Source organism: Ambystoma mexicanum, chromosome 1q (assembly GCF_040938575.1).
Source record: "Ambystoma mexicanum isolate Mex_15411 chromosome 1q, UKY_AmexF1_1, whole genome shotgun sequence".
Lineage (NCBI taxonomy): Eukaryota > Metazoa > Chordata > Amphibia > Caudata > Ambystomatidae > Ambystoma > Ambystoma mexicanum.
Window position 1 is genome coordinate 29,972,236 of NC_090922.1, and position 12,958 is coordinate 29,985,193.

The following is a 12,958-nucleotide window of genomic DNA, read 5'->3' on the forward strand; positions in this document are numbered from 1 at the left end:
CTTTCTATAGGCTGCACAACTTGCCTGAACGAAGAACGTGGTTGTGAACGCCGTGAGCGGATAGGCCTTGGGTTTCCCACGAATAAGAGCCTTGCCAGGAGGTTTTGGACGAGATCTTTACTTTTTGGGGATCCACTGGGTAGTCCTCTTCGCCCCCACTGGTAACAAGAAGTGCAAGTTTTACTCCAGAGAAGTTCCTGACGGGAACTCTGGGAGATAATGGCTCTCAGCAGACTGCAGAGGTCTAGGTCCACAATGATTTTGATAGCCCCACATTGGGCTTGCAGGATGTGGTATCTGCAACATCTGGACAAGGCCATCTGTCCTCCCTGAGAGAGTGGACCACCTCTCCCTGTCAGGAGACTTCTCCAATTGAAACCTCAGTAGCCTGCAAGTGGCAGAGGTTTCCAACTTGATTTTGGGAAATGGTCTGAAAGCTTTGGCCTGCCCGACCACCACTGTTCTTGATTTTCTGCTTTGGCTGAATCCCTATTGCACGCAAAGACAAGTTTCATGGCAGCAACATTCCAAAAGACAGTACTGAGAGAACTGTTACCGTGCTTAGAGAAGCATACGCAGCTCCACTCCAAGAAATGAATGCTTGTGCACATGCGCGAAAGCACAGTGTCTTATTCCATGATGGCAGATGTAGCTTTTAATGCCACAATCTGCTTGTCGGTGCAAGAAAACTCTTAAGCTTAAGATACCTGATCCAAGTGATGTAATTCAGGGAAGCCAATTCATAGTCTTAAAAATTCAGGCCACCGAGCTGCTAACCCCATCCAGGAGCAGAGGACTTCAGACTATTTAAATCCTTTCCCAGAAGAGTGGTGTGAATGTTTGATTAAGTCACAGGTGGAGTTTAGATCAAGTGTTTTATTTAGGAGATAAGTGGGAGAAGGTGGTTGGAGGTAGAGAGGAAACAGTGAACGACATTGAAGAGAAGAGGGGGGACCAGTGGTGGCAGGATGAAATGTGTGTAAAGTGGTGGGAGGAGGGAATTATTGGTTAGTGGCAGGAAAAGAATATCAGGTGGTGGCAGGAACAGAATATCGGTTGTGGAAGCAGGAAAATATTGCGTGGTGGAGAATAGCAGAATGTGGCAGGAGGAGAATATTAGGAGGTGGCAGGAGAACAACAGGGAACAAAAGCAGTTACATCTGTTTGGTTGTATGAGGGAACAAGCCCCAGGGCACTGGTCAGCGGGATGAAGCACCCCACACTAGTGCCCAAGAAGGAATTAGGAGTAGGATGAGAGACCCCGATTAGAAGGCATTGACCCTGCGGTAGAAGTTGGGAAGTGCATGTGGCATGGGGGTCAAGGTGGGACAGGATCAGAAGAGGAATACCGTGTAGAAAACAGGATCCTAGAGATGGGGAGGTGGTAAAACCCTCTTAAAACTCCCCAGGAGAAACTGGGACTCCCAAGCCCAGTTCACATCTCCTCATCCAGAAGAGAAACTGCTACTGTTTCAATGACTTGGCAGAGAAAAAGCAGCATCACATAACCTAGAAGAAGGATCAGAGGTGGTCGTAATACATATATTGTCTTTTTAAGGTCTTCTATTTGGGTTTCTGGTGTAAAATACCTTGCACTCATTAAAATGAGAAACAAAATACGAATTTCTACTGCTTCATCTATGTACATTCTCATTTCATTCCACAGTTCATGCTATTAGTTCTCCTTGCAGCATAGCCTAAAACATAAATACCTCATAAATCAATTCTCTTCTATGCCCCATTAAACCCTTTACATCAATATAAAAGTCATAAAATCTTTCTACTGCAAGCATTCTTAGAAAGCGTGTTGTGCTACAAATCCTCTAGTAGGTGTTTGCTTTCATCTATTACACATTGGATTTCAGCAAATATTTTCTCCAAATGTCTTACTAATGCGAGTAAAAGAGGTACATGAGTGCTCGTCATTAGTCTCAACCACAAATCCCTTGATACAACTGAAGATACGGAGTCTAGGAAAAGACCCAATATTGATAGCCTTAGATAGGTGGTTTCCATTTTAGTACAACATGATACAATGTCTCTTGACAGTCTTTCTTGCAAAGTCGAGCACTTGCGCTGTTAATGTGGGATGCCCAATCCCGGTCCAATTACCTCCAAAGGGGGCAAACGGTTCAAGTGAAACCTAAAATGCCAGTCTCTGTGCCTTGATGAAGGAAACTTACAAAGATACTGTCTAAGTTCTTTCGTAGGGACATAGCAAATTCCTCTATTTCTGTATAGTTTGTCTGTGAAGATCTTCCATGTTTGTTATTTTTTTCCCAATATTTGACCTTGTTTTTGATTACCCATTCCGACTCTGTCTCTACTATTTCCATCATTTTCATGAAATACACATCTCTTTTTAAACTTGTCAAGAAATGGATTTGATACCCCCTTTAACATTTCACCCAGATACGACCCAAGACTTGGTTTTTCCATATTCATAACCTTCCTATACAGAGATATCGTTTTCTTCACATATTGGGCCCACCAGGATTGTAAGCCAAATTATAGCCGAACAACACTGATGGGAACTGATTTTGATGGCCATAAAACTTGCTTCAAAATGTTCCCCTCAAGAGAGTCCAAAGATTTCCTGGTGGTGAAGTTTGTCGGCTCTGTGCCATACAAAACCATGGAGGAAACCTTCAGGCGAAAAAAGTCTGAGGGAAACTAAGGGGAAGGCAGATTAGTTATGCTTTATCACCTTCATTAACGTGGTGTAAGATCAGTCCTTCTCTTCCAACATCATTTTGTGTCTATTTAACAGCTTTTTTGCAGAGATCCCCCATGCCCGAATATATCAACATTTCAACTTCTACCACTTTAGTGTTGTTTATCATCCACGCATACTTCCTCTTTCTACCATCGTATAGGATTTTACCAGATTTATTGCCAAATTATTGTCACATAAGTAGAACTCCACACCATTTAAGGTGTGGTGCAAACCAGGTGGTGTATAATCTAACAAGAATAGGTTGTCAGCATAAGTAATGTAATTCATTCATAAGTCTATGAATTTGGGTGCAAGCCTGCCCCAACCACTACTCACTTCCATAAATCAGCCATATATAGATTGAATAGGGTTGGGGCAAGTACACAGCCTTGAATGACTCCTTTTGCCATATGTAGGTCTCCGTCAGTATTTATCCTAACCTTGGCTGCATTGTTCGATTATAGGAGCTTTTTAGATACGTAACAGGCCATAATCAATTCCCCAATTGGATAACTTATTCCACAGCCTTGATATGTCAATGTTGTTGAAAGCAGAGGAAAGGTCTAACGCTCCATGTATAGCATTCGTCCTGTTCTTCCCCCTGCTAATGGCATACACGTAGAAACAGCAAGGCCCTTTAGTACTGTACCTGTGCCCTTTATATAGCCCATTTGCAGAGGACTAAATCTCCATGTATTCTCAGCCCACTGTGTAAAATCTCTTAGTACTAGAGTCGTGAGAGTTTACAATGACATATCTATTAAAGCGATAGGGCAGTAACCTACTGGTTAATTTCTAGGGCCTTTTTTAAAATGGGCACCAATATAGCTAGGTTCCAGGACGTTGGACAGGTGCCTGTGGAATCCACTTGGGCAAATAATAAAAATAAGATGTCGGACCACAATTCGATGTGTTCTTTTAACAGGACATCTGTTATGCCATCTGGGCCACGGCTCGTGAAGTTTTTAATGTACTTATCATATTCGCCACATCAAGCCTGTCGAATTGAAAGCAGCAGTGAAGCAATATTCTGGTTCTGCCAGAAGACACATTGACCACATGATGTCACTGTCCTTGAACTATGCTGTAAAAGTAGTCTATCCAAGCTCCTTTAGCAAAACACAAAGACTGCTGTTTATGCTGTTCATCCTGTTTTAGATTTAGACTCCACCATATTAATGGAACGTCCCAGTTCTTAAATTTCTGCTATATCTGATGTTTTACCACTTTTCTTTTCCCTTCCAATCTAACTGGTTTGATTTCTGATTAACTCTTATTAGGAAATTGGTCTTGTGTGTTTTTTTTCTAATTACTGGATCAAACTTGTTGCCCTTAAAATCTACAAATGCCTTTTTCCCAACTTTTAACAGTGTTATTAGCTGTTTTGAGCATAAATGGTATCTTGGGGAATTCAGAAGGGGGAAACAGTTTCTACTTTTATCTTCATCACTCAATGAGTTCTACCATTCAGTTAGGCAACCGTTTACCTTCTTTGAATTTCTGCAAAGTTGGGATAATCTGTTCTTGGATGTATTTAAGATTAAGTTTGTACATCCTGATTTTAACCTTTCCTCACCACAGACAGAGGTCCGAAAAGATGCTACCACCATTGCATGACCACTCTTACAGGTTTTCACTACTTCAAAATGTATTATGTTGCATCTATCCACATTAGCCAAATAAATGTAATCAATCACTGAGTTGGAAGAAACTCTGAACAGGTTCATTCAAGGGAGGCACCTGAATTATGTATTGAATTTATTTGACAAAACCCCCACCTGGCCAGGAATCACCCCCACACTTGCCCAGTCCTCATTTTCTCACTTTCTTTTCTACCTAATATTCACAGCTTTTTCGGTGATTTGATATTGAACTCCTCAAACGCAACATCGAGCTTAACACACATCAGTTCAAATCACCACCCAAAATAATTGGACGTCGATCTCCTCTACTTGTGCATTCATGTAGGACATTTTCTATTTTGTCCGTCACCTCGTTGACACTATCCCGCACAGGGTTAAAAAAGATGTTTATTTTTACCTTTAAAACCCATTTATGTGTTACCTTTAAAAATTCCATTCCTTCTATTCCTCAAACTATCCAGAAGAGGCCACATCACTCCAGCCCTAAAAACACTACACTGGCTCCCAGTAAAACATTGCATCCCCTTCAAAACAATGTGCATAACGCACAGAGCAATCAGCGGACAAGGAGCAGAATTCCTACAAAAGAAAATAACAGTCTACAAACCAACGAGACCCCTCCGATCAAGCAACGAAATCCACCTGGAGCTCAAACCATACCTTAACAAAAAACTTGGAGGCACCTCCTTCTACCACTTAGCCGCAAAAACCTGGAACAACATCCCAAAAGAAATAAGAAACACTGAAGATCACCTAAAATTCAGGAAATCACTAAAACCCTGGCTCTTCAACACCACAGACTAAATCTGGAAACCGAAACTGGAAAAAGGATGACTAATCCGAAAAGGACACGGACATCCCCGACCCAAGAGGGTAGCTCCCACGGCACCTGGACGGTTGACTCCGGATAGACTGGAACACAGGCGGCACGCACGAAGACTGAGCCAACTCCCCCAGACAATCCCACCAACACTCTCGCCTGTCTCTTAGTTACCGCCAGGTATCACAGTGGTGTGGAATTGTCGAGATATTGGCAATCACCACTCTACCTGAGAGGTTGACATTGGCAGGTGCACTGGCCACAGGAGTATGAAGGGAGGATAAGGGGAGCTATGAGAGAGCATGTTAGAGGTGGGGGCCCGAGGAGTAAGGAATCTTGTATGCCAGTCGGACCCAGATCAGGACAGAGCCGCACCAGGGGAGACTGTGCAAGCCGAGTGCCTGAATTCAGGATAGAGACGCAAACTAACCAACCCTACTAACAATTTCCCTTTCTGCATACACCTCTCAAACTCCGAACCAAACACAACCAAAATCTACAGCACAACAAACTGCACAACCTTCAATACATTGCAACAACAAAACAAAAACACATAGGGCCTGATCACGACTTCGGCGGTAACCCTTAAATCCGGCGGTAGCGCTAATACCGCCGGATTTAAGGGTCTGCTGAATCAGGGCTTCGGCTCTGAGCTGGGGGGAAATCCGTCGAAAATTTGCGCTATTACCGCCGGCGGGAAATCTGCCAGCGGTAAGAGTGCGAAAATTCCCCATTGAGGCTCAATGGGGAATGGGGAATTACTTTACCGTCGAACTCGTGATCCGGCGCTATTAGCGCTGGGGAGTTCGGCGGTAGGGCTATTACAGCTGGCGGTAATGGCCAAGTCGTGATCAGGCCCATAGTCTTGCACAACATTACACGACGACTACCGGCCGCAAACACCCCAGGCCCAGCCAACGGACCCACCGGGCTGAGGCCGCCAATAGCACATCACTGCTCTCTTGCACTTTTCCTGCCTCCTCCCACTAACTCAACCTCCCCTCCTCTTTCAGAGCCGCCAGGGGACCACTCCGGTGGTCATAGTGCGCGGTACAAATGTCCTTTAACATTAACACCCTTTTCTCTCGTCACCCATGCTCGTCAACCTCTTCTGTTGCCAGAACTGCTTCTGACAGCAGTTTCATTTTATAAATTGTCCGTCTATTAATGTTTCTTGTAGCTGTAAGAATCCACCCAAATGGTCTCCCCTTGGTACCTTTCTTTGCCTTTTTCGTGTCAATTATGAACCCATCTAGTACCGAATCCACATTCAACCAAGTCTCTTGTATTAATAAGGAATCAAAGCTTGCAAAGATCTTATTCTTATTTACATTAAAAACGCTATTTTGGCCTCTCGAGTTCTAACTCCAGAGTTTACATTCCCTTTTTGTGAAATCCTGGTTGTGTTCTAGTTGATGTGGAAGGATTGTTTGTGAGCCATGCCCAACTCCCTGATTCTTTTTGGAAGCAAACTTGCCTCCGCCTATCGTTATTAACAGCATATTACATTTGTTTTCTCTTTTTTTCCCACCACCCTAATTAGTTTCTTTGCCAACTTTATCTGTCGTAGGGTAATAACTTTCAAACCCGTTTATCAAGAATTCTTCTTGTTTATCACAGACAAGGTTCTCAATCAATTTAGAATCAAAATGTACTGCACGTTTCCCAACATAACTTTCATCAAACATGTGAACAAAGTTAACATCTAACGAGGAAGTCGACCTTAGTTCAGGAATCGAGTGAATGATGCGCTCTGTTGAGCAGAACATCCTATTCATTCTCAAAAACGGATTCAAAGATTACTGGTTTAGTTTCTTCCTTTTCATTTTCCCTACTTTCTTTCACAATATTTTTGTTTGCGTTTTCAATTGGCGGGAGTACTCAATGTACTAGAATAAATCTGGTCTCCTTCATCGCTGAAGTGTCTACCCACCTGCTCTTCTGCTCATAGTTGATTCCATTTCTAAAACTCTACCAATGACTTTCCTTTTCTTAACTTTTTTTTCTTTGCATAGCTTTTTGTATTGGAACAGGTATTGGTGGTCTTATTACTTTTGATGTTACTTGTTCAGATTGGACCTTGTCCTTTTTACATGTCTTCCTTTTAATCACATTCCTCAGACTTTCTCATATTTCAATGACAGTCTGAGGTGCTTCAGTCACGTTTTTAACTCTTAGCTCTTTTTGTTCCCTCCTCTTAGGTGCCCTTAAGATGTTCCTCAAGAATTCTCTGGATCCCTTGTTGGTCGGTTTAGGTCGTCCTTTGATATTTTTAGATGTCTTTCTTTGTCCTCTGCAATTGCCGTCTTGTCACCCTCATTACTCACACAAGTCAAATGCTGATTTCTGTCGCTCAGGCAGGATCTTGTATATTTATTCTGATGGTTTTAGCTCTTGTCTTTCCATTAGTAACCTTTACTTTATTTCTTTGAAGATACAGGAGTTGGCTCTCACTTCCAAAACTACTGTATCATATAGACATATAAATGACTGTAATACAATTTTTAGGGCAGCCAGAGCACTATTTCCACATACATCTACATACATGATGATTGTTTTTTGGGAAACAAAACCAAAGAGACTGTGTAGAGGTGAAACGCACATCGTTTTGTGAACTGTGAAAGGATCTCTTGGAATTGGTGGAACTGTGGACCAGAGACTGTCCAGAGGTGTTATACTTGAGCTGTCAGCCAAGAAGGAGTTTTTTTCTTTTTTTAGAAAAGGGGTTGGCAATCTGGGAACAACCTGAGTCGATCGCTGGAGAAGGGATTGTAGTCCGAAGTTCTACCAAATTCCAGCAAGTGTATTTGTTGTACTGTCTAGTAATTAGTAAAAGAACACTTAAATCCCAACCTAGGCTTGGCCTATGTCTTCATCTATGGTACGAAAGACCTGTTCTGTGTCTGCTCGCACTTCATGATTTACCTTGTTGCAATCTTGCTATATTTGTATCTGCTCTCTTAAAGTGATTAACCTTGATGCTATCAGTTTGGCTAGGTAGGCGAGTGAGCTTGAGTCTACCTGTTATATTTGTGCGTTTCCAAAGAGAAAGTGGGCTTGACAACTAGGCCCTCTTAGTAGTGACTGAATTCCACCTCTTGCAAAAAACACATTTGCCTGTGTTTCGTTTCCCTTTCTTCCTCCTTCCAAGGCTGAGTAAAGTTTCCATTTGGACCCTAAAAAGTTATTGAGCTTTCACATCTCCAGGATGAGGGACTTCAGGAAACATTACAAGCTTTTCGTCAACTTTGCTCCGTTTCGTGCTGCAGAGTTGTAATTATGCAAACTCTGTTTAGAAAGAGTGTCCTATACATCTCAGAATGCTGTTTTGCTCAAGAGTTTATGATAGATTGCCTGGCTCATTCAACTTGAGATTTTTCTGGAAATTTGCCACGCAAGAAAATTGTTTTTTTTACCACATTTACCAAACATTCGTGCTTAGATTCTTTTGCTGAGTGAATCATGAGATTTGATCATTCCGTTCTCCAAAGGTTTGTTGCAGCCACTGATTCCTCACCATCTCCCCTACTTCGTTTTTATATGGCTTTGGGAGTCTTCCAACAATGAGGATTCTGTAGGAGTAAGGTATACATAAAAATAGCATGTTTCTTAGCTTATACCAGATTCCTCATTGGCCGGCTCTACTGTTCCCTCCAAATGATTGATCATAAAATGTGGAATTTCTGCACTTCCTTGCCATCTAAGTACAGGAAGAATTTTGTATTGGAATGCAGCGGTTCCATGCATGCATCTCTGGCATCCTACCTAGTGCCATCGATGCTGATAAAACATTCCAATCTGGTCTGTGCATAGGAAGATATTGGGAGGGTGGGCATATCCATCAGAAAGAACATGATTGAAGGTAAATAATTTGCTCTGTAGGTAAAGGTGGGACCATGGAATATGTCACAGGTTTCTGACAATAATTGTGCAATAGTTTAATGAACAATACTGACCATTGCATTTAATTTCTGGTCCCTCTCCTTCGATACATTTTGCTATTTCTGTACATAAAGTGTTGTGCTCAATTTGTAAATGTGTGATTTGAATTTCCCCATCTTAATTAACTGTTCACATTATTATTTACAGTTGGAAATTAAACATTTTGATAAAAGCAAGTTGAAGCATGGTGAATATTCACAGAAAATGGGACACAGTGGCACAATAAATGGTGGTGAACCATCTGGGGAGGACTCTGTTGGCGGTGAAGGGAAAGGACAAATGGTTCCAAGAGCTGAATTAATGCATCGGAGACACACTGTTAATGTGCCATGTCTAGCTGAGGCCCTTGGGAATGTTATTGATATTAGTGATCTTTTAGATTGCACTGATCAAATAAGTCCTCCGTCTGAATCCAGCTATGAAGAGTTTGAGAACATTGACAAAGAGTTGGAGATTTGCAGCCAAAAAGCTGAAAGTCAGAAACATCTGGATATTACAACCACAGAGGATGGTATTACGAAGAGTAAATCTGCCTCGGAAAACTTAACTCTTGAAAAGGACTACAAACATGTGTGTGAAGATGCACACAGAAGGTGCTCATTGAATCTGGAATTCCCCCCCTCTCTTATGGAGTTGCCAACACAGTCTACTTGTCAAGGAGCTGAACAAGGCAGGGCAGCCCAGTTGTCAGACTGCATATGATAAATAACTTGGTTTCTTATCAACGCACTATTATAGACTTGGCTTCAGTACAAGGTAAAAAGGTGTAGTTCTTCCATGTCTCCTACAATGATGCCTTTGTTGAAGGAGTTAGTAAAAAAATAATTCTGAAGTTTATAAATGTTTAAAAATATCACAATGCAATTGACATAATGCATGAATTAAATCATGGAAGGCAAAGATTTCTCTTCATGTAAAATGTTTACTGAACAAAACTGCACAAGATGTTTTCTAACCTTAATACTAACTCACCTGTTGTACTGAATGCGTTTTAGGTACATTTTTGTGCACTTGTCCAAACACAGTAAAAAACTATATTTACAAATCTATGCCATAAGGCTTTTTCAATAGCACAAGAAAAGTTTGGTTTTCTCAATTTTTGTTGTGCATCAGAGTTAAAAGCTGGCTTTAACAACAATTCTGCTCATATAAATATATTGTAAAGCTGCTGTGCAAAACTGAGATTTTATCAGATTTTTGAATTACGAATGTAATGGATGCTTGTTGAAGGTAAATCTGTGTAGTGAATCTCAAAGTATAATATACCTGCACCCTCTGGCCAACACTTGTGTTCTCTCAAATATAAGTGTCACTTTATATTTTTGTACGAAGTAATTTATAAGTTCATGTAATTATCTAATGTGCCTTTCAAATGTGCCAAATGATGCAAGCAAACACTTGTACAATAAAGATTCTTGAAAAACACTGGATGGTTTTTGAGGTACAAATATCATGCTTGAAGAGTCCTTCCCAGTTCATAAATTCCTGCCACAGATTGCATTTGAAATGAATTTCATAGATCAGTAGACTAATCCAGCAAGTATTTCACTTTGCCACAATCTGCGCTGTGCACGACAACTCAATCAAGCCTTCTCAGCGCCCTTTTACACTGGAAGTAATGTCATCCGGACATAGATACTTGGAGTCACATGCGCCCTTTCCTCAGTTCCTTTTTATTTACGGGCAACTTGTTGCCACTACTTCGACAGTTTCAATAGGATATTACATAATGTAGGCGTTATGTCCAGTGATAATTGCAGTCATGTGGTGTCCATCTCTGATCAACACCAAGTTTGTGTGATGCCTAGGAAGGAAGGGAACATGATATAGAGGAATGCAGGTCATGCCTCTCCCAGGACCTGAAGGACATCAGGCTGTGGAAGGTCAAGCGGTTTTTGGCAGCAAGTTAACAGGGTATCCCCAAAAAGGTCCCCTTGGTGTCCTCCCCATTTCAAGTCAGTGCAGCTGCAGAAGCGTTCCTTAAGGTAATGCAGAGAAAGGAAAGAAAAAGAAAAGGCACCACCATTCATGTGGTCTTACACGACTGACAGATCTTTCTGAAGAAAAATGACACTGCAGGTATGATATGGCATTTGTAACACGCCGATACACAAGTGTTTTAAGGCGCGGCGAGGCAAGGGAGGGGAAACAGAGGGAAGACAAAGACAACGATCTTACTAGGCCAGGTGACATTGAGATTGCACAAGTGCAGGGAGGGGTAGAGGGGGCAGTGCAATACATAGGATCAACAGTAAGAATAAATAAAAACAATAGGTAAAAGTGTGGGCAGCTTGTGGCAAGTGCCAGGGTAAGTGTCAAGAAAGAGATGGGGGGGACTGTAGGGATACAGAAAACAGCCCCCAAGTGCAGGAGTTGCCCGGGAGGCAGTGCAGGTGTGCAGCTGGCGGGGGAGGGGACCTGGGCCTGAGATCAGAGGGTAGCCAGGTGACCAGTGCAGTTTCATTCTGGAGTTCAGCAGGGGAGGAGAGAAAGCAGAAGCGAAGAGGAAGGTCTTGGGGTGCTTCCGGAACCTGGAGATGGTTCTCCTCGAGTTTCAGGGAGGGAGGGAGGCTGTTACAGAGGGAGGTCTCAGCCGAAGAAAGAGATCTACCACCAGCTCGTTGCTTGGAGAAGCGACTGACGCTGAGGGAGTTGGAGGCGGATGAGCGAAGAGCTTGAGAAGGAAGATATTTAGGAAGAGGGAGCTGGAGGTATTGAGGCCCTAGGCCCCAGAAGGCCTTGTGGTCAATGCAGAGGGTTTAGAACTTAATCAAAGCCGGTCCGATAACACAGCGAGTAGAGCGCTTGCTTTGACATCTGTGCAGAGCCTCCTGATGCAGGTTTGAATCCCGGCAGGGCCAAACTCAGCCTTTCACCCTTCCTAGGTCGATAAATGAGCACCACACATCGTGGGTAATAAGCAGCGCTCAGATACCTGAGGGTTCGTAGAGCTATATAAATGCTAAATTATTATTATTATTAATCCTTTGTCATGGTCATGAAGTCAGGGGCACAGGCATTCAGGGGTCGCATGCACAGGAGACCTGGATGAACACTGTCCTGGCGCCTTTGGTACCAGGCTCATGTACAAAAGTAAACCAGAACATCCTTTTAATACCAAAAAGCTTTTATTATGGATATAGCACTTCAGATGAATTAACCTTGAACATTCCATCCATTAAGCAGGATGCATTAACCTTGAACATTCCATCCATTAAGCAGCCCCAAATTTATTCTTGGGTGTGGCTGCTAATGGATTGCCTTCGCACATGCTCGCTCTCTAGGAGTGGCAGGGTGTGGCTGGTAAGACGGCCCTAATGGGCGTGCCCACAATCTCAGCTATATAAGCTGCCCCGATCCGAAAGACAGATGTTTCGCGTTATTCTGCACTTGCAAGCAGCGTAACGCTCACCGTCGCCTGAGGTCAGACTTACCTTTGAGGATCCTGCTTCCTGGATGTCCTGCTTCCTGCCAGCATACTTACCAACTGGGGGAAGCTGTTCTTACCTGTACATCTCTTTGGCGAACCAATTATTCATCTTTACACTTTCCGGAACGGCAAAATATTCATCTTGGCACAGCAGCATGACACGCTCCATCGTCGACAGCAGCGCCTGCAAGGAAAAATGGAAGACAAGGTTAGACATCGAAAAAACAGTCAGTTTCAGGTTGCTCTTCACCATACTTTGCGTTTTTCCTTGAACCATCACTTACCTGCTGTTGAACATTGCAGTAGCATCCATCTTCCATCCGGCCGCGTCTCACAGCTGCTTTGAGGCCGCATTTCCATCTAAGGGAAGAAAACAGAAGAGAGACATTATTGCGTACATAAATAGG

General features: G+C 42.7%; 1 protein-coding gene across 3 annotated transcripts in view; it reads left to right on the forward strand.

The window, feature by feature from the left end:
* Nucleotides 1-10,546, forward strand: part of ANKRD27 (ankyrin repeat domain 27) — a 1,511,294-nt gene extending 1,500,748 nt beyond the window's left edge. For 2 of the 3 annotated variants that reach the window (XM_069635447.1, XM_069635448.1), the window contains one exon: nucleotides 9,269-10,546. In XM_069635447.1, coding sequence (XP_069491548.1) covers nucleotides 9,269-9,823 — 555 coding nt within the window. In that variant the 3' untranslated portion in view covers nucleotides 9,824-10,546. The remainder of the gene's footprint in view (nucleotides 1-9,268) is intronic. The other variant, XM_069635449.1, reaches the window with a different exon arrangement.
* The last annotated feature ends 2,412 nt before the right edge of the window (nucleotides 10,547-12,958 follow it).